Here is a 23,350-nt window from a genome sequence, read left to right as displayed (position 1 = left end):
ATTCAGACACTGTGCATCAATGGTATAATAATCAATCTGCACTCTGTGCATCCTCTTGGTCAAACGAGAGCACACAGTGAATTCATTTCAGTTGCTTTTTTTATTTTTTAAATTTCTTTTTAAAAATATTTTTCTTTCATATTCTCTTATAAATACAACAGATGAACCCCATTTGGTTGAGGGGAGGGCAGAAAATCGTTTGGTAGTGCCGGGTCCCCAATTACCTCCTTGTGGCTACATCATTGATGAAATATTGTAGTAAAACTCGCCAATACTTACATCAGATTGATATTTATATTCAAGATACTCATGAATCACGATTTAGTATTCGTAAATAAGCATGTTGCTATTATGAAGAAATTATGCATATTTCATACAAATACTACATTCTTCTTCTTCTTCTTCTTCTTCTTCTTCTTCTTCTTCTTATTATTATTATTATTATTATTATTATTATTATTATTATTATTATTATTATGTATGGTTGATTATTTCAAGTATACTCATGAATAAACAATAAAGCTAAGTCCTTCATACTGAGCCTTAATACAAATTTTGTTTCATTACCTTGAACACCATACTTTTAGAATTTGATATTGAATTCAATAAAGTTTCCGCATTTTTCAAAATCACACAAAATTGAGTAGGTAATTTATATATTATTGAACTCAAATTAACTACAGTTTAAGCAAGACCAGCACAAATTTATAGTTAATAGATCAATTTATATATATATATACATTGATACGTGCCTATGTACAGAGAAAAGTTGATAAATATGAAATTACTATTATTAAAATCAAATTAATTTCTTTTAAATATTTACCATTGACAAAACTGTCAACACGACTACGAGAGCAAATAACAGAATATTATTCAAACTATTAGTCCACATATGTAAATTAAGTTAAGAAAAAAAGTTGATTTCCAAAAAATTGCAATTTACTGATAAGTGTTACAAAATTCTGAGGAGTATTTATGACTTTTTCTTTTGATTTTCAATAGTTTAATTTTAATCAACCTTGTTCTGTTATTATATGAGATAGAGACCTCATTTATTATTGATTAATAATTCTCGAAGTTAGACAGACAAATAATTTTACGTCTAGAGAATTAAGAAACTAGCTCAAGATGTTTACGTATTATGTCATTGGCTCTTGTGCAAAGTAAAGTTGTGTTATTCCAGCCAAAGAGTTTGCACTTCCTTGCATCTGACCAGAAATGCTTCTAAAGTTGAACCTTAAATCTGAGGACAACCTATATATATTTCTTGAAAAGGTTTGTTGAGCAAATTCCAAAACAGGTTTCAATTCTTTGCCCGGAAGTGACCCTGCCCCTTCAGGGAAGGAAATATAGAAAAAAAATATACACAACAGCTTGGCCTATATGTTCTATATATCAAACTGCTCCGCATGACCAGTAGATTAAGAATATAATATGCACTGTCAATTATATCATATATCAAGGTAATAAAATAAAATAAAAAAATATTTCACTATTAATATCCTATATTAGTAGACCTATAGACTGAAATAGGTGACGTCACATCCTTTTCGTTGCCATGATGATCACCATTTTATTTTCTATACAAACACGAACGAAGGCTGAGAAATAACACATAAATGATGATGTGTTATGTACTTGATTGTAAACATTAATGTAATTGAGCAGAAATGGAACAAGCAATATTCTAGAATTCTTTACTAAAGATTTTCGATATTCTGTAGGCAACATAAAATTCTTAATTGTAAACGTAAAATTACTAAGGCAAAATAAATGAGCAAACATGATTCGATCAGAACACACAATTGTAATATTACATGATACAGACAAATAAACACGATCTTTACATAAGGTTTGTTCCCCATCTGTGCAATATATCGAAGCATTTATATTAACAAATAATGCATACAAACTTACCTCTACTTAAGTTTTTCATGCTTGCCTCCATTCTGCCTTTTAAATATTTAAATTCACCATCATACATTACGAAAAATACGCGATTTCCACCAACTTCACTTCGTTCTCAAAGTATATAAACATTCTAAATAATTTCACAGCCATTGTTCGTATGTACATGAAACTACTCAACACCTCATTTACACACTCATGCTTGTATAGAAAACAAAATGACGATCACCATGGTAACGGAGAAGAAACGACGTCACTACTATTCCAGTCTATAAAGTTAGGAAAAACATCTCCATACATCCAGTCAACAGCAAGTCATTTGGTATCCCAACTAATGTGAGCCATTATTATGGATAGATTTGACACACTCGGTGTATTTGAATTTCTATATTTTCCTCGATTTCCTATATACGTTGTTAGATCCGTACGTTCATTATATATTCGTCAACTGCTCATATAGACAAGGTGTTTGATAGGTTATACGGTACAAAAACATTCAATAGATTTTGAGTTACTAATTAGGTGAAACCTAGTCGTGGTGGTAATTTGAGCTCATTTACTCGATCCAAACAGCTCTTTCTTTGCAGCTATATAAACCCGATTGGTCACGCTTCAGGGTTTTAACTCTCTCGACAAGGCTCAAGTAATAAGAGGGAAGAAGGCTTCGGGTAGATGTTGTTTGCCGGTGCTTGGTTTTTGTTTTTGACCATGTGTGAGAGCAATGTAACTCACACATCATGGTCCTGGCAAAATGGTGCTGCCTGGACTTGGCCTTTGTTTTTAAGGTGTGAGGTACACGTAACTAACACTTTTTCCGAAGTTACTGAAAGTTGGGCATATATGAACCCTCCATATAAGGATGCGCCTCACCCGGGTATGAATTGAAACCTGTTTTGGAACTTGCTCGACAAACCCTTTCAGGAAATATATAGGTTGTCCCCAGATTCCAGGTTCAACTTTGGAAGCATACCTGGTGAGTGGAATTTGTGTTGTTAAGCAGAAAAGTACCCGTAATCAGTGTTGACTCACTTTTGAAATAAATTACTACACTTATCCTCAAAACACCAAATATAAAATACCCATAAAGCTCTGCTAGAGAGGGATAGGGAGTTAACAACGAGAAAAGTTCGTAGAGAGTTGACGTGTGGCTATGCAAAAGGATGCAGGTTCTAAGTACCAAATCTTTGTTCATATTACCCATCTGTTAATAGGTCAATTTAATATTCGTACGAGGAAACTCAGCTAGATTAATTCTTAGTCAAATTCTAACAGCAATAAGAGATGAAGTAAAGGTTGAAGTCTAGAAGTTTCTTTAAAGATGGCGCTTTGTTCTGTGTTCGACGTCTGTCATTACTGTTCCTTTTTATCAAATGTAAGCAGAGAATAATACTGTTATAACAAATGGATCATGAAGAATACAAGTGGTACATATTCAGAATCTGTAACTCTTTCATAATAATAATAATAAAAAATATAATAATAATAATTAATGATGTTCACTTTCCTTTCGACCATGGACTGTGTAAATGTATCACTGACTGGTGGTCTCGAACCTATTCGGTCCGGTGCAGGCATGCCACCAACAATCACCGATCCATTCACCAAAACCAGTTGTCACCGGAAAATGGAACTCAAATTTGCTCAAAGAGAATAATTCCCGAGCCTCTTCAGTCACAACTCACAGCTCGGTATCCAGGCCTGCAGTCCGTCATTCGCAACCCCTCGTGAAAAAGGTTGCAAACCACAAACTACCAACACAGGATGTCAACCCCTAAGTTATGCTGACAATGAGGACTACGGAAAATCTGATGTTTGGTTTTGAATACCCTACTAGAAAAAAAAATCACAACATTCAAAACAGAATTTCTTTTAGCGCAACGGAGAGAAAAAGAAATCATCCAAACTGGAAATTTTGAAAAAGAAAGGAAGACTGAAGATAAAAAAATCAGTATTCGGCCGTCTCTTATGTCGGTCACACCAAGAACCTTTTCACTCGAAACTTGTGAAATCTTACCTTCCACTGGAAGTTTCAAAATACCTCTAATACTGCTCATGTATTTAGTACCTTGACTACATATCTAAATTTCACTATAAATGTTATTCGTGATTACTGTATTTTCAAATTCCCAATTTTACTCGAAAGAAGACGTTCAGATTACAATTTCTACATTTTATTAAAGAAAAGCTTTTGTTTTGTTTACACACATGCTACAGCTCCATCTTGAGCAATATGAAGATTAAAAAAAAAAAAAGTCATTTCTTTCAATGTTTCTACAATATTCGATTTTTCAGTTAAACAGGAAAAAATCTGACAACGTAGACATAATGTTTCATTTCATACTGAGTTTCTTACTGAATATTTTTTTCATGAATAGTACTACTGATAAAACTAATGAGATATGTTGACATCTGGGAGGATTATAATACATTGTATCTCGACTTCAAGTTGACATCAATATACTTAATCCGTTCAATTTATACTAAAGTTTCATACAGTGGTGAATGGGCTAGAACTTCTTATATTAAATGTTTCTTATTTTGTTGCTTTTGTGCCTCTGAAAAACAAATAGTGACTCCGGCGACAGGATTTATACACATTTGGTCACCTGCCCTCTGTGCACGGAAAACATTGTCACTTTCTGTGTCTTTTCTCCCTAAAGCTTTACTTGACGAAACATACAGGAACACAGAATCAAAATATCGGCACATACAGTAACCTTAAGCTACACCTATCCTAACCTACACTATTCTAACCTAAATTACCTTAACCTAGAACATGAAAATATATCACTCTTAAAACATTCACATTGGATTCATAGCCCATATCACATCTGGAATACAAAGACGTAGAAGGATGTCAAACTTTACTACTCAAACTAAACAGCATAAAATTATTGATTTCAGACAAAATAAAATAAAGATAAGTTAAAGAAAATATTAAATGTTTAAGTCATATTCCTATTCGTAGGATAGCATAACTTCCGCGAGTTTTCGAAAGAAAATCTGTTGTCAGAAGTTATCAAGATGCACGTTCAAAGTATATCTGTACCAGGTTATTGAAGTAAAAATAATACATAACTGGGAATCGTATATGTTTTCTTCGAATTTCTAATTACCAAGTCAAAAGAGATTTAAAATTTTAAAATTTATACTTTATGAGCAGTATTTTTGTTCTTAAAATCAATTGTAGTTCCGAGTAAAATTTGTTTTCTTTTAGAATTACATTACTGAAAAGTTAATACATAAGGTTGGGATGAGACTTGCACTCACAAGGAGCGCAAACCCATCTATTGCGACAATCAAGTTATTTTGTTTGTGATTCTTTTACCGACTAATTCGAGTAATATCACATGACAGAAAAATGTGATTGCAGTCTCTGGGGAAACTCAAGTTTAGTTTAAAACTGCATGATGATCTTGCACACGTACCATTCACACAGACAAACCATCATTGTTTTCCAAACCGAAATTTCTAGTTGATAAAACCAAACCAATAAATTTTCGTCGAATCCAGACAGTTGCACTAAATGGTCATAACTATACTTAATTACTTACTTGATTTATTGTTTGCACCGATTTTCTAAAATAAAATATCCTGGTGCTTAAAAAACACGAAAGTTCACCTTACAACAACTATACATACTTGCATTCTACTGCATCATGGTTGCCACCAATCAGCTTCCCCACGAGTTTTGCTTGGGTACTCTGCTAACTGTCCATTGAGCTTTTTAAAAATCAAATTTTCAACACTTGCTCCAATTTAGTCAGTCACTAATCACACAATTTCCGCTAATTTCCAAAATTGATGGTGGTGATTTCCAAAATTTTCACAACTTTTTGGACGAGGGACTGAAATGCCTGTCCTATCTTCAATACAGCTTTTGTTGAAAGACAAAGAAAAACAAGGAGAAGAGCTCTACTTGGCTCTCTGATGACGCAACAAAAGGATAGCATCTTAAATCTCGACACATCAAAAGAAACCGAACCAATGATGATATCTGGAATGAGCCTCAAACGACGCTGAGATTTCTCTACTCCAATGAAAAATAATTACTACCTAAACAAAGGGATGTGCCAAAAGACATCATGGCTGAATTTTTCAATGATAATTTTTGAAGAAATTTCAGAATTAAAATTTTGAGTTTCCTTGCGAAGATTCCCTACTTTAAAATTTCCTTGAAAATAATACAAAACCTATGAGAACTTACAGAATATACAATTTTGAACCCACATAACATTATAATAAAGACAATATATAAAATATTGCTAAAATATCAGGTTATATGTAATTTTTTATAGACATTACTTAACTACGATATTATTTTGACCGAATATTACAATTAAAACTACACCTTAAATATAATAATTGATATAAAATAATTCTCGATTATATTTTCAACGCTAAGCATGAATCAAAAAAATATGTATAGGGAGTTCCAAATTTTACGAACTATGGGCATTATACTTGAGTATAATGTAACAAATCTATTAACTATAAACCTTTAAATGAATGTAAATCACTTCGACAACAAATAGAACATGGTGGCTTACGATTCAAGAATGTTCATTAGATGACTGAGAGCAATCAGTGATCTCTTAAACCAAAATATAATAAGCTAACAAGGATTTTCAAGTATATATATATAGATAGATAGATATAGATATATATATAAAAATCAATATGCGCATGTCAGCCTTAAATACAGTATTTATAGTACTTTTTAGTCCTATAAATATCCCCACTTGAAGTGTTGTTAACTTTTCGTAATAGTTCAGTGGGGAGCGCTCATCACTGATGTGAACAATTCCTGAATTTACTCCAAACCATGCGACATTATGGTGTAAAATCATATTCACGAGGTTTTCTCTTTCCACTTCCTACATTCTTATCCCATCAATTCTCCATTAATAATATACAAAGAGTGGAAAATGTACGACTGGATCTAGATTGGAACCGGGTCCTTCAGCTAACCATGCCGATTCGTTAACCACTACGCCACCCCTTTAACAGTGATACATTTGTTTATTCTTGAAGTCGGTGTTCAACCTCTCACACTACATGGAATGTATCACATTCCGTTGTGTTAGGACGCCCCAGTAGAGTACACTTCCGCTGGTTGAATTTATCACACATAATCTTCATTAATAATTCACTTGCATGTGTAATCCGTTTTCTTTAGCTAGCCCATGAACGAGGGACGTTAAAACAAAGATTTCATTTGAGACAATGCAGAAATGTTTAATGCCAGAAATCAACTTTTTAATCTTTGTTGTACATTTCTATAATATCCTAAATTTATAAAATTTGCATTGATATTACTATTTCCTTTCAGCATCCTCCCTGGGAGCGGCCATTACATTCCCAGTGTGTGGTTTCATAATAGCCTCTATCGGCTGGGAGGCTGTGTTCTATATCACTGGAGCGGTAGCTATTGCTTGGTCTATCGCCTGGATGTTCTTAGTGTATGATACTCCAGCACTACATCCACGCATCTCAGAGGAAGAGAGAACATACATTGAAACATCAATCGGGGATACAACGAAAAAAGGAAAGGTAAGGTTTATTTATTTTTTGAAAGTTTTATTTCATTATTCTGGGTGATGTTGGGTAATATATATATATACACGAGGGAGAGTCATAAAGTTCCCGGAATTTTATTGTAGCTCTTTATTATCACAATATAAGTAAACCTTTATTAATCATATTCGAAGTAGGCATCTTCGGAACACACACACACACACACACACATTTGTTCCACCGCTCCTACAATTGGTGGAAACACCGACAAAAGTCGTCTTTTGATATTTTCCAAAGTTCAGGAGTTGTTTGATTTTGATCTCTTGAGCGTTGACGAAACGCAAAAGGTCCATTTTTAGCTTTGGGGAGATCCAAACATCCGATGGTGCTAAACTGTTTTTAAGGATATTAAAGTCTCTGAAGCAGATTTTCCCCAATTTGCTCATGAACTTGATGGTTGCGTGTTGCTCGGTCTATAAAATTGCACCAACTAACCACTAGATATTCCTTCGTTCAGCTACATTACCCATACACTGCATGTTATGACATGTTGATGATACTTGTCAAATTCATAATTAGGTAACCTAAGGACTGTATTGTATAAGATTCATTGTAATTGCATCACAAATAGCAAAACTAAAACTACATTCAGGGAATTTTTCGACTACCCCTCGTATTGTAATCATCAGATAAATAACTGGTATTATACCATATCAAATTCAGGGTATAAGTATGATCTAATGTAAATTTGCTAAATTTTGTTTACTTATAGTTTTTTTTTTTTTTCTAATCAAAGTCATTGGAAAACTTTGTTTTAATGATGCGTTTGAATGATCCAGAATTTTAAAATTCCTGAGTGTACAGAAACTGTTACCAACTAATTTCTTTTAAAAAGAATAAATGCGGACTGTGTGTAGCATTAAAATCCCCTAAAGTTTTGGACTAAAATATCACTCTATTTAAAACCTATTATACATCCAAATGAAAACAGAAGTCTATAAGAAAAGAAAAAAAATGCAATTGTCATGGAATACTTATATTTAGATATAATGAAATAAATAATAATAATAGAAAACAAAGAACATAGAGTACTTATATTGAGATATGATTAAACGAAAGAAATTAAATAAAGAATGTTTTGTTCTTTGCGTGTCAAAGAACATCTTAAGATCCTGACATACTGAAAATAATACAACATTTACCATTTTTCTGTTGCTTATTTTTCATAAGTGAAAGGATATAATGAAATGCAACTTACCACAATCATAGATAATGTTATTCTACGACAGACAATATGAACCTGAAGAATTTTCACTGTTACCATCCATAGAAATCACAGTGTTGCCAGAATTACATTTCCCCCAAAATCTAAGTTAAGGCAACGACTAGAAGAACGAACTCAACTGCATTTGATTACGTATCATGTTGTCTTGGAATCCTGTGAGCTACAATGCTTGCAAGTAGCTCACGAACACAGAAAATGAGTGTAACTCACAATAAATTCATGAAAGTGACAAGTTATATAGATATTTATGCTGATTGCTTTATAAGGTTTAAAAGTAAAATTGTGAATATATTATATCATGAAAGATGAGCATTGTAATGCTATATCTGCTGTATCTTGTTTTAATAAGTACATTTTATTTAGAGCTAAAGGAAAACTCAGGGATTTTTTTTTTTTTATAATTTCTTTATCCTTTTATGAAACAGCTAATACTTACATTGGAGTTAATGAATCAAGTACATTGATATTGAGAATTCAACACTTCCTTCTGTTTCGTGTAACTTCGTTCTATTTACTTCTATGTTTTTACAAGTTTTATCTCTGACCTTATCGCTCTATTACAACCAAAAGTGATAGATCTACTATTTCCATTACAATGTTGAATCAACATAGTTCGGAAGTCTGCCGTAATTTCACAATGTTTAAAAGGAAAAAAAAAAAAAATTGCTTCTTTTCTTCATTGAAAACATAGTGTTATAGCAAATATTTACTTGGACGTTTTGCGTAAGTCTGTTGGAGAAGTTGGTATCAAGTGTAACTATTATTCAAATAGGACAGTGCGTCATAACATTGGGGAAGGCCTGTTCGTAATCTATTTTAACACAAGATAACCTGGAAGATGGATTGGATATGATGTTTAATTGCATGGCTACCCCATTCCCCACACATCATACTAATGAATCTATTTGCATAAGGATATTGTTTATCAGACAGAGGTACACGACAATGACTCCCGAAATCGAAGGCCGACAATGACATTTTCTGATGTCATGCTACAGCGCGCGTTGTTGAACCTGGAGTTTTGCTAGATATGCGTACGTAACAGATGGTGTTCATACTGACATTATGATAAGAATAGATGAAGGTAGATAAGAAAGTCTTTGCTCTTATGTGCTCAATCATATTTATAGAGCTCCCCGTGGCTAAGTGGTTAGCGTAAGCGCCTTTGGCGTGGGAGACCAGGGTTCGATTCCCGGTGGGAGCTCGTTTGGTTCGGATCCCACGTTAAGCTCAAGTCCACGTTTCACGTCGCCTCGCTCCTGAAAGTTACGCTAAACTCAAATTCAATCAATCATATTTATTTATCTCATACAGTGTACCCGTAATAAAAGTGCGAAGATACTTTATGGAAACCCTATATTTATACACGCACTCAATTACGAAACTATGAGAAACGATCTCGTTTAACTTCAAATAGCTTCCTTTTATAGTCGAAGTCGCCCAAATAGATCCCTGCTGAGCCATTGATAGGAAAGTATGACGTTAACAACACCTGGTACATTGAGGTTGATGATTTTAAATCCGGAAATCGTTTATCGATATATTTTTTTTTTTTTTTCATTCTCGAGATAGAGACCACATACACCATGACAGAGAGATAAACTAAGTGTAAAAAGGGCTTCATTCTTATTAGGGAGCCTCTAGTTTTCCTCCTGACTTAGGGCATTCCAAATATAAACTTGTCGGTATATTTTATTTGGATGTGAACAATATTTTTAACCTGTAACATAGACTTGTATATTGTTAACTATTTCTTCATATCTTTCCAGTAATTAAAATGTTAATAATTAAAGTCAATATGCAGAAATCTATTGTTTCTACATATTGTTGCCGTAACGTAGTATTGAATAATTTAATGCGGTGATCGGTATTAGATTTAACAGACATATTTCATTGCAGTTCAAGCGAACATTCAGAAGTTCTTAATAATATAGCATCTTTTCTCAAAGAATACGAAATATTTTACCCTGGAATGGAGGAAAACACAATTATATGTGAAAGGAGAATCATCTAACTTGCTGCATTTGACAGTAACGATTATCCATTTTGGATTTGGACAGCAGACGAGGAAAATATCAGGACTAATTAGTGCATGTTGGTAGTATCTGTATGAGGAAATGCTGCTTTGGAATTTAACCAGAATATGAAGTGGATATACCGTTTCGTAATTTACACAGAATGAGTGAAAGCATTGAGAATCTCTCGGATTCCATGGAATCAGACTCATTTCACCTAAGTCATCTGGTTATGAATATGGATCCATCTGAATTAAGAGGAATCATTGGTTGTAGAACAGATAATGTTCATTCTGTGTCAATAAAATAGATCCCTATGTCTTGGAAGACCAGTGGAAGAGAGATTAACAACTTGAAATAATTAACTTAAGGAAAAACATAAGCCAGAAGTACAAGAATCAGGATAGTCACATGTAAATTACAAACCATATTACATTAGAATTGAAAATTACGAAAATTAAAAAAAAATCTTACAGAAGAGATTAGACAAAATGATCTGTAAATTAGACAGGAAGATAATAGTGAACTGCGAAGAAAAAGAAATAGGATTAAGTAAAATAGTAAAATAGTAAGTAGTAGGTAGTCTACGAGGGACACTATTTATATTTTGAGCCTGTCAATGAAAAACAATAATTTGTCATTGAGAATTGATTTATTGTTTTTCGAAATATTCTCCTTATATTCTCACTTTTGCATTCGTTCGAACCATTTGTCAAAGCATTTTTTCCAATCTTCTTGAAACATCTCCATAATATGATATTTGAACCCATCAACGGCTTCTTTCGCCGACGAAAAGCGTTGTCCACTCAATTTATTCTTGACATTCGGAACCAAGAAGTCATTGGGTGCTAAATCAGGACTGTACGGCGGATGACCCATCAATTCGATTTTTTGAGTGTTCAAATAGTCGGTTGTTAGACGAGATGTGTGAGAGCTCGCGTTGTATTGATGAAGAATGATCCGACGACGCTTGTTTGTTTTCCGTATTTGACCGAAAACCTCCGACAAACAAATTGTTGTGTACCATTCTGTTCCTCTAAAGGCACAGTTGCCACATGACCAGTTTTCCCGAAGAAACAAGCGACCATTTGTTTCAATATGCTTCGAGCGTGAACAACTTTTATTGGATTTGATTCATCTTGAAACACCCATACAGTCGACTGCTGTTTACGTTCCGGCTCATATGCATATATCCATGATTCGAAGCCTGTTACTATCTTATGTACGTCTTTTGAAGCACCGCCATTGTATTTATTGAGCATTTGTGTGCACCAATCGACGCGAGCTTCTTTATGAGTTTTTGTCAAATTATGTGGGATCTAACGAGAACAAACCTTTCTCGCAGCTAAATGATCATGTAATGTTTTACATATGCTGGTGGAACTAATGCCTCGGGTTGCCTTAATCTCACAATATGTCACATGATGATCTTGCAGTATAAGATTTTGCACAGCATCAATGTTTTCGTGAATAACAACTGATTTTGGACGACCTTCGCAAATTTCGTCAATGTGTGAATGATGGTCACAAGTAAAATCGTTATTCCAGCGTTTCACAGTGGCAAAGGATGGGGCTTCATCCCCAAATGTGGAAATAAGTTGATCGATGCACTCTTGTCTTGGTAATCCACATCGAAAATCGTAATAAATCATCTCACGAAAATGTTTATGAGTTAATTCCATTTTTCTGTCGTCACGCAGTCTTCAAGTCAACGTAAACAACACAAATAAAGACATTGACAAAACATTTTAAGTACGTCATGGTCAACAATGTAAAACGTTTCTATGCAAACGAAAAATGACGCCTAACTACAATCAGTGTTGCCAAGACTTAATATAAATAGTGGCCCTCGTATTGTAGTGGTGTGAGGATAACCGTTTGAAAGAGAAAGTAATAAGAATAAAATTTGTTTATAATAAGTTGATATGGCGTGGGTTTATTCAAGGAATGTAGAATACATATAAACTGTACTGTTTCGAGGAATGCAGAATACGTATAAACCGTTTACTCATGTATACCCTGCGTTATAACATTTGGAGCAACAGCTTGGTTTTAGGAGAGATAAGGACACAATAAATCTTAATGGCTTATTAAGAGTAATCAGTGAAGCTTTATACAAAATGACAAGGAACTATATGTCATTTTATTAACGTAGGGAAAGCTTTAGACTGAGTTGACTAGGAAGTATTATGGAAGTATTAAAGAAGATTAGTTTGGGCTGTGAGGATGAAGATTCGCAATAAACGTATATGAACCAGAGATGACTTAAAATAGATGTTACATAAGAGAGGAAGTTCGTCAGAGACGCTGCCATCCATCGACATTATTATCTAGCTACACAGGAGAAGCAGTGAAGAAGGGTATCAGTAGGGTGACGGAAATAAAGTAGGAAATAAAGCGAATAGGTTATATGATTTGCAGATCACACGATTCTTATTGTGGAATTTGAATAAAAAATTGACATGATATTACAAAATTTGAATAACATGTGAGGAAAGTCACCTTTTGTAGTAGGATATTATTGTTTACATCCTACTTTACTGAAAAAAATCATGTGCTTTTTATACATACAAGATTACGTGATCAATTCCACAACATTTAAAGAATATTTATAACATAAGGAAGTTGAATGTTTCGTTAAGTTAATTTTGTTTTCAAGGAAATAAAATGTAAAATAAGTTGCTTTTAGTCTTGTTATTGAAAGTAAAATAAGTGCTCATCTTAATGAAAACTATAGTTTTTTTTATTACTGATATTTCTGTGCATTTCTTCAGATTTTCGTTACCTTTATAAAATAGTTCAATATATACATGGAGAGGATTGTCTTCTCTCTTTGATATTTCTGATGTTCTTATTGCCTTCTTCAACCAGATGGTTTGCTACAAGAAGATTTAAACCATTAAAGCAGGATATAGTCACTTCATAGTTTTAGAGTTATCTTCCAAGAGACACCGTATATTTTCCTTCATTTACCTTCTGCGTACAAAACAAAACCATTCAAATTACAAGAACTTTAATTTATAATTGACAACGAATGAAACACATTTTAATGCCTCAAAAGTTTGATTTTGTAGATTTTCTGCGAAACTATTTATTTTTATCGATTTTCTGGGAAACTATTTGTTTCTGTCGATTTTCTGGGAAACTATTTGTTTTCGTTTATTTCCTGGGAAATTATTTGTTTTTGTCGATTTCCTGAGAAACTATTTGCTTTTTGTCGATTTCCTGGGAAATTATTTGTTTTTGTCGACTTTCTGGGAAACTGTTTTTGTCGATTTTCTGGGAAACTATTTGTTTTTGTCGATTTCCTGGGAAACTATTTTTTTCGATCTCTTGGGAAACTATTTGTTTTTGTCGATTTTTTATGAAACTATTGGTTTTGTCGATCTTCTGGGAAACTTTGCTTTTGTCGATCTTCTATGAAACTATTAGTTTTTGTCGATCTTCTATGAAACTACTTGTTTTTTTCGATTTTCTGGAAAACTATTTGTTTTTGTCAATTTTCTGGGAAACTACACTTTAGAATTTACCGTTAAACATCTAATTTCGTTAAGCTTAATATGGGATGTATTGACTAATAGTGTGTCTTATCTTGGTCCCCCGCTTTCCGTTTTAACTATATAGATAAATAGTAAAACATCTTGTTGATTCCACTTACTACCTAGGTACAAGTAAGTCTCGTAAAGATTACAATGCATTGACTCCACTAAAGTCACGGACATTCTGTTTACTATGCTGTATTCTTTTTTTTTACATATTTTTCTATAATCTGAAAATTTGCAACTGAATTCTCAGATTATAGAAATGAATATTTTTTTCTTTTAATTTTAATTAATTATTTTATTTACTTTTGTAGTAATATATAATTACGTTAAACATTTCTCAAAAGCTAGAATTCCTCTAAAATGTTATTGTATGAAGTCATAAAACTTAAAAAAAAAAAAAAAAAAAAACTATTAATTTGTTGTTAATGAAATATCTTATATATACTTTCAGCCTCCACGAGTACCCTGGCGCCATATTCTCACTGCTCCTTGTGTTTGGGCCATTATAATTGTCCATGCTACTAGCGTGTATGGTTATTTCACTGTTATTAACCAGGGGCCAACGTTTATGAAAAATATTCTCCGATACAATATTAAAGAGGTAAGTGTATATACATAGACATTATTAATGTAATATAATTAGTGTATTTTATTGAGTAACAAAAAAGGTAATATTTTTAGAATTGATATCATAATTGAGTATTTTCGTGTCTCCGTTGATCTGTCTATCTGTGGTCTCATAGATTCGACAATCAATAAAAATAACGTAGATTCACGTTTTAAAATCACATTATCCAATGTCCATAGAGGTAAATCAGGTAAATATTCTTTTAGAAGTGATGTTATTTTACAGTGCTGTCCTCTAGATCCACTATAATTTCTCAAAAGTTTGTATTTTATCGAAAGTAAAAAGTGTTAAAAAATCGGTAGTGGCTAAATACAACCAAATTCTCTCTTCATAATGTCGTAGCTAACGACCAGAAAGGATATAGGAAAAAGTTAATAATGAGGCCCTTATAATATAAAGAATTTCCAAAAAATTATCTTTTGATCATATGTAATAATTTTTTGAAAACATGAAAAATAATATACTCTGATTACAGAAAGTATGAACGTATAGTTTAGTAATAATTTAAAAAATGAATGTGAAAATCTTAAAATATTTGTGCTACCTAATGAAATCAATATTGACATTGCAATGTCGACCATAACTTATTACTCTAATATCTTGAATTTATACAGGTATTTGAAAATTTTAGTTAAATATAAGTTACTTAAAATTTCTTATCTTAGAAATACCAAATGTATAAAAAAAATAATACTTTTTTTTTAGATCCCTTTGGTTTCTTCAAGTGTTAAAAAAACTTTACACGCCTTAGGTAGTTATATCTGTAGTTGTCGATGCATTAATACATATGTATTCTAAAAGAACAGTTGGATTTTATACATCTGCGCTAGCCTTGGATTAGCTGGGGGCTCCGTCCGCACACCCCTGCGTTTGCTCAGTTTACGACCGCGCACCTCTTAAACCCACAATTCTGCCGAATTTAAAGTTTCTTTTCGTATTTCAACTATCTAAAAGGTAAAATTTTGTATCCCAAGAAAATACTCATTTAAATAACATGAGGAATTTCTTCATCACCTCTTTAGACACCCTAAAAATTAAAAATATTCACTTTGAGCATTTTTTTCTGTGGGTTAGTTCCGGACGGCTACAATCATGCTAAACTTAATCATTTATAGCCCTATAGAAAATGGCTAAACATTTTGAGCTGTAAAAGGTATGCTATATAAATAACATGGGAAAGATTTTTCAGTTGCCCATTAAACCACTCTAAAGTTGGAAATTTTAAATTTTGATGATTTACTCAGGTAATGCTAACAAAAACGTACAAGCATACCGAATTTCGAATTTTTATTTCAATTCTAAGTACCTAAACATAACATAAAATGGGTTCGAAAAAAGGCCCATTTAAATAACATGGTGAATTTCTTATCCCCCCCTTTAGAGCCCGTAAAAATTAAAAATATTCACCTTTGGCAATTTTCCTGTGGATTAGTCCCGGAAAACTACAATCTTGCCAAATTTCAACTTTCCATGTCAACCAGAGTGTATCCGTTATTTAATGTGAGAGTTCATGTAGTTTTATATATAGTTAGGATGTGTTAACTATTATAAGCATGATCCACGTGGCATACATCAATTTAAATATAAACTTTTGCCAGTTCAGATCCTCAGTTTGAAAGAGAAAAGTGAAACGTGGCGCACCGAGTTCTATTACGTATTGTGGATAATGTAAGTCCATGATAGATTTTCTGTTCAAAATTATAGAATAATTTGTATTTTAAACTTACTTTTCTCATTCATAAATATAATTCCTAACTATGCCCTGATAAATTTTGAAAGTATTTGTGCGTAATGTTACTCGTCATGCCAATATATGTTTATAAAGTTGAAACATTCGCATTTAGTTGATAGTTTTTCAGTCTGTAATTAAGATGCATCGAAAGTTAAATTGTAGCACGTTCTGTATTAAATATTAAAGACTGAAAAAAAATAACATTATGTGGTTTAAAAAGTGCAGATCTTTTAATTCCATATTTCTTTTATCAGAATGGTCTTCTGTCAAGTCTGCCATATTTAGGAAAATATATTATGGCTGTTTCTACAAGTCACTTAGCTGATTACTTAAGAAGCACTGGAAAGTTAAGTACAACAGTTACAAGGAAGGTATTTACTACATTTGGTAAGAATGCACTTCATTTTCTGTCATTTTTAAAATGTAAAATAAGATCTCATGTTTTAAAAGTAGAATATTTAATTTCGAAACCTTTCTTTTTCTTTGTTATTATATTGCTTTAATAAGTGAAACAACTCTACATGAGGTCTATTCACTACCATTTACTTTCTTGTAAATTACTTGCTCATATACAGAATATTTCAAAACAATACCAAAAACGTTTGGGAGGTGAGTCCTGACACCAAGATAAGACAAAATGTATACACCAACCTGCGTGCACAAATGCTTCCTTTCGGAGTTACAGGCTGCCGAAAACATGAAAAAATAAATTTCAAAAATCCATAGCCCCAAAACTATGGGAACTACCATAGTCAGGCCAAGACTTCACTTAGGAACTAATATGTGCGCTATCCAAAAATACATGTTTCAGAATCCTAAGATACTCACGTAACATTTTTATAGAGGGAGTTTGGCTACGGACATATAATTTGAATTACTCACCAACTACCTCTATAAAAATTGTTATGGAAGTACAGCAGGATTCTGAAACTTAGATATTTGGATAGGGCACGTACTAGTTTCTAAGTGAAGTCTTGACCCGACTACGGTAGGACCCATAGTATTAGAAATATAGACCTTTAAAGTTCATTTTTTCATGTTTTCGGCAGTCTATAACTCTGAAAGGAAGCATTTGTGTACCCAGATTGATCTATACTTTTCATCTTATCTTGGTGTCAGGAATCACCTCCCAAACATTGTCGGTGTTGTTTTGAAGCACCCTCTATAATTTCAAAATATGTATGAGACACCCTGTATCATAATACATGTTAACAACAGTTGTTCAAATGTTAACATTTCTTCAACCGAGCTAAACATCTCAGAATTGTTACTGCAGAAACGTTAAGTTTTAGCGTTGAAGACATACTTTCTTCAGTGTACGTAACGTTTAAAATCGAAAGTTCTATTACAAGTCAATAACGTTAAAATAGGCTACAGTATATTAAGTTAAGAACAACCTTTATAACTATGTACTACAGGTTATAAAGCTATAATATAACGTAAAAAGCACGTACTGTGATGTAAAACATAACAAAACTAAAATATTAGTCTTGTCTTGAATCCTCTTGCGAAAAATATTTATTATTATATGCCTCAGCTCAAGCAGCCAAATCGGCTATATCACTAAAACTTGTAATTCGTTAATAATTTGTTAAACAAAATGGCCTGTTTAAGATGGACGATTAGCCTGTTATAAGCAGACTTGTTTTCCACAGTTTTTAATGTAATAAAGGAGGAGATGCGGTACCAAGCATGTTCAAATTGTAAAACATATATTGAAGATTGTATTAAACATAAAATTGCCTAACTCTAAAGTAATAAATTGTTGTAAGTAAAAAAAAGTAATAAAAAATTGAGAGCAAAGCTACTTGCAAGCATATAATGTTTTGTATCCTTAGAAACACGTCAATTTGTTACTTAAGCATTGGATGCATATTGAATAACAATAAAAACATGATAACAATGAATAAATGATTACTAAAACATATTACATGCATATGAAATATTCAATAGATAAAAATCTCTTGTCTGAAACATTCATTCTTCATGAAAATGGAAGAGTTAAAAAAAAATTCAGGATTAATCATAATAAGAAATTTCTTCAATATAAAATTTGTTTAGTAGCGAGACTTTTCAGTCAATCTAACAAAGAACTAAGTTGTACCTCGAAACCATATCTGAAAAAGTTGTAATGAACTTTAGACTCTTTTACCTATTTGAATACTGAATAAATTGAGTTTTTCTATCGCGGAAAATTTTAACTTTAAAATGTAAATGTTATTTGAAGAAAACGCGAAAGTAATAACTGAGCTTATGAAATAATGCATCATTGTTGGTAAGTTCTCTTTCTATATTTGGACAAAACTTATTATCATATATATATATATATATATATATAAAAGGATGAAAATATCACGGATGTTAATATACCGTAACTTTTGTTTTGAACGTACATATATAAACTCATATTTGTCTTTATATTTACTTACAGCTGTATTATTACCATCCTTGCTAATGCTTGTTCAAGTGTTCCTTGGCTGTGATCGAACAGCTGCAGTAACGATCTTTACTATTACTCTTACGGTGAACGGTGCTGTTACTGCAGGATATCTTGGAAATGGACTGGATATTGCTCCCAATTTTTCTGGTAAGTATAAAAAAAACAACTTTTAATACTATAAATGATAATATCACAAAGGAGTTATAGGTTTATTATTATTTCCTCTTGTTTACTACACAAATCATCTTTCCGATTTCAGTATACATGGTGTTACAAATATTTGGTACAATATTTTGAGAATAGATTCCGCATAGCGAAATAAAAAAAAAAAGTTGATATGGATCTGTGGTCGGAAGAGAACAGTGTCGTAGTTATAGGGTGCATAAAACGAAAAAAAAATAAAAGTCTATAGTTCCACTATTATAGGACCGATCGTAGTCGGGCCAAGACATTACTGAGGACCTAGTATGTGAACTATCCTAATATCCATCTTTCAGAACCTCCGGTACTTGCACAATCATATCTAGAGAGGTTGTTTGGGAGTACTTGATCACTCTCCACCTACCTCTCTAATAATTGGTGTGCAAGTACTGGAGCATTGTTAAACATTGATATTTGGATAGTTCACATACCAATTCCTTTGTGATGTCTTGATCCGACTACGATAGGTCCCATAGTAATGGAGCTATGAACTTTTGAAGTTCACTTGTTTTCGGCACCCTATAACTCCGAAACTTTCCACTTTTGAGCACAGGTCCATATGAACTTTTTTCTTATTTTTATGTGAGAAATCTGTTACCACATTCCTGTAACATCCTGTATAGTGAGTATTTCTTATTGCAGCTTGTGCCGTTTAGAAGACATTTCCTCAAGTTTTCATTTCTGTCAATCGACTCCTATTTGGTGCCACACTGCCATAAGGACGAATGATCAACTGATGCAACGACATATGGTATTGGTTATGTGTCTATGGGAGATTAACAAGCAATAAATGTGCTATCATGTTTCCTGAATCTTTTCCCGTACGAGTTCTTTCGCGTGTTCATCAAGCATCTTGTTTACAGACCGCCCAGTGGCGTCGCCCCGCTTTTCAATGGGCATAAGTCTTCGCGAAGTTACTTCATGACCTTCCCTCAGTAGGCGAGACAGTACTTATTAAACAATAATTATATAGGATCGAATAACTCATTTCCAATTATAATCTTGAAAGTAGTGGTTTATTGTCCGAATAAATATATTTATTCTGATTATCTGAATTGCGAATTGTATGCAATTTTTATTTGTTTTTTTATTTTTGAATATTTTATTCTCAGACAATGTGAGATGAAGATTTATTATTCTTTTCATGTGGACAGAAGACTGGAATGTTTATTTTTGAAACTCTTCAGTAAAATAATAGTAATAATACTACAAAGTCAAAATTGAATATATCTGTATTTATCCATATCTACCTATCTACCTATCTACCATTTTCCTGATTCTCTTATAAACTGCTTTTAAATTTGCTTAATGTCTTTAACCTCAAATACACTTCCCTAGTTACGGCCGTGATTTCATCATTTTTCAACTATACAAAATTTTATACAAATTTTAGCTCTTGATTGGTTTAGATATTACATTTATTCTGTTTTCTACACTCAAACTGTACATGATACTTTCTGTTAAGATCTCCCTGTAAGTGTTCCTTTATGCGTATGTTAAAAAAAAAAAAAATGAAATAATAATACTTATTCTTTGTACAAGATGCTTATTTTGTAAGTACTTTCGCTGACTCTTTATCAGACAGAGCATTCATTAAAAAGTTTGGTGGGTTTGTTGGAGTTATGCGCCTCTTTTCAATACCGAAGTTGTATGAGAAATTGGCATATAGTTCAAGGTAGAATCTGAACCACCAAAAGCGTTCACATTTCAAAATTCTCCCAGCAAGAATCGAACCCGTGACCCGTGCACAGAAACGCGCGCGCTAGCAGGAAGACCAGCGAGAAGGGCAAGCAACTGTGGAGCGCTAGATTTGGTGTCACATGATTTTCAAAGTGAAATAATAGCATTTCCAGATAGAGAGAGAGAGGGGGGGGGGGCAGAGAATTTATTAGAGGAAATTGCAAACCACGGACCAAGCTTGTCAGAAAGATTAGAGGAGGAAAAAGGGGAGAAAAGCTGAAGAGAAATAGAATAATGTAAAATAAAAAGACAAAATTTATATTTGTTTTAAAAAATATATTAGAAAATGATATGGAAATACTATGAAATGAAAAAATATTTTAAAAATAATAACAGGAGCCAAAATAGTTATTTAAAAAATGGGAGGACTAAAGTAAGGTGGAATGGGATCATTTAGTATGTAGGAGAGTCATGTAAATGTCTTTCCAAAGTATTCTTGGAGATGGTACTTGAAAAGCCATTTGCAATGGTATTGATTACTTTTACTGTGTGACTTCGCTTAAGACTCATCTCTGATTGAATTCAGCCCTTGGGGCAAGATAATGGTAACCCACAGTTATGAACTATCGAGAAAACGCAAGTGGAAATTTCAAGATTTGCTACAATTCGTAAATGGGACTGTCAGTAATCTTAACACTGGAAACTGCATTTCTGAAGTATTGATAACTTAGTACGTATAACAATATGAAGCATGTGGGTTACTTTAGAGGAAAGCAAAAAAAATCTTTGAGTTTTACGTCCCACGGTTAGGCCGGTTAGACTAAAGGAGACGGTGATGATGAGTAATGAATGAAATGGTGGAATGAAGAATGTGGGAGGAAACGGGAGAACCCCGAGGAAACCCACGCACACGGTGTTTGTTCACCACGAAGTTCACTTGGCGGGGGCTGGGATCGAACCCGGGACCCCAAGCACCAGAGGTGAACGCTCTACCACTGATAGAGGAAAGCAATAAGCATATATTCGGAAGCCTCAACAGATATTCCAAATGTTGGTTACCATTATATTGCAGGAAGAGCAAGGTATACTATTTTATTGCAGAAATAAAAGAGATTAAATATAAAAACAAACAATATATTTATTACTTCCTTACAAAAGTGCAAGTATATAAAATTATCTTTTAAATAATAAATGAAAAGGAACACTAGTGAGTGTCCACCACTTAACTCTAGAAAATCAGGATTCTCATGATTGTTTTTAATGAAAAAGAACGCTATTGCTTATGCACCTAGCTCTACAAACTCAGAATATCTTATGTCCTTTAGTTATGAAAAAACACTGGTGAATATATACTTAATTCTATAAAATCAATATTTTTTTATTTTTAGTTTTGATCAGTATGAGAAAAAACACCGGTGAAGACGCAATTAGCTCTACAAAATCAGGATTCCGATCATGTTTGTATTAATAGGAACACTGGTGACTTAGGATATCGTTCTTTTTTCAATTCGGAATATCTTTGTCTTCATGAAGTATTGCCTTATACTAGTTGTGATGAATTAGTGGAATATATGGAGGCAATGATAACAGGTCTTCATAGTTCTGGGTTGAAATGGGAACAGGAATATTGTACTTTAGTGATAAACTGTCCAAACACATTGTTGGCTTTGCGTCACGCTTCCGAAAAGACACTTCATGCCATGATTCCAGTTCTGGAAAGCTGTTTTAAAAACGAAACGTGAAAGGATCACTATCAAAGAGAGATCACTTCTTTGCACCTTGTCAACGAGAATAGTGTAATTCATAAGCAGGAATGCTCTCAATGTGTCTTCGTATAGAGTTTAAGGTTTTATCCTCCAGTCTATTAGATTTCGTTCCATGACGCCCCTTTGATCTTTCCGTACTATAGGATCTCCTTCCATGATCATAAGCTTTTGAATATTTTCAACTCTTCACCAATGACATTGTAAATCATGTATTTATAAAAATGCTTTCTTATATATACATATATCACTCCGTCCTTGGTTTTAACCAAATATTGGAATGTGTGGTTTCTTCTTCTGCTTTTGTGTATGTCCTTTTCGTATTATACAGCTTTACTATGTCGGTTAAATATGCATTTTGGAGATCAAAGTCTGATAAAGCCCAAAAGTCTTCAACAGTTTCTGCTACTCGTCATCCGATATTCTTTGTGAACATTTTCTAACACAATCACATGTTGACCCAATGCTAACTGCTGCTACTTCTTTCCCTGTTGTGGCCCTGTAACACATTCCACTGTTTCTCTTTTGTTTCCTCCCATTACGTTTCCATTATTCTTGGTGTTGTTTTCTTTTTCCCTTTCTAGAAGATTGAGGTTAAAACTGCTAAGCAGTACTTGCTGTGTCGGAACTGGT

General features: G+C 33.1%; 1 protein-coding gene across 1 annotated transcript in view; it reads left to right on the top strand.

Annotated features, from left to right (window-relative positions):
- LOC145663109 (sialin-like) overlaps window positions 1-23,350 on the top strand; it is a 154,460-nt gene that overhangs the window by 119,089 nt on the left and 12,021 nt on the right. The window contains exons 6-9 of the mRNA XM_081729383.1: window positions 7,244-7,464; window positions 14,725-14,874; window positions 16,888-17,020; window positions 19,065-19,220. Of these exons, the coding sequence (XP_081585509.1) occupies window positions 7,244-7,464; window positions 14,725-14,874; window positions 16,888-17,020; window positions 19,065-19,220 (660 nt within the window). The remainder of the gene's footprint in view (window positions 1-7,243; window positions 7,465-14,724; window positions 14,875-16,887; window positions 17,021-19,064; window positions 19,221-23,350) is intronic.

Source organism: Thermobia domestica, chromosome 10 (assembly GCF_964235325.1).
Source record: "Thermobia domestica chromosome 10, izTheDome1.hap1.1, whole genome shotgun sequence".
NCBI classification, from domain to species: domain Eukaryota; kingdom Metazoa; phylum Arthropoda; class Insecta; order Zygentoma; family Lepismatidae; genus Thermobia; species Thermobia domestica.
This window is presented reverse-complemented; position numbering and strand designations above follow the sequence as displayed.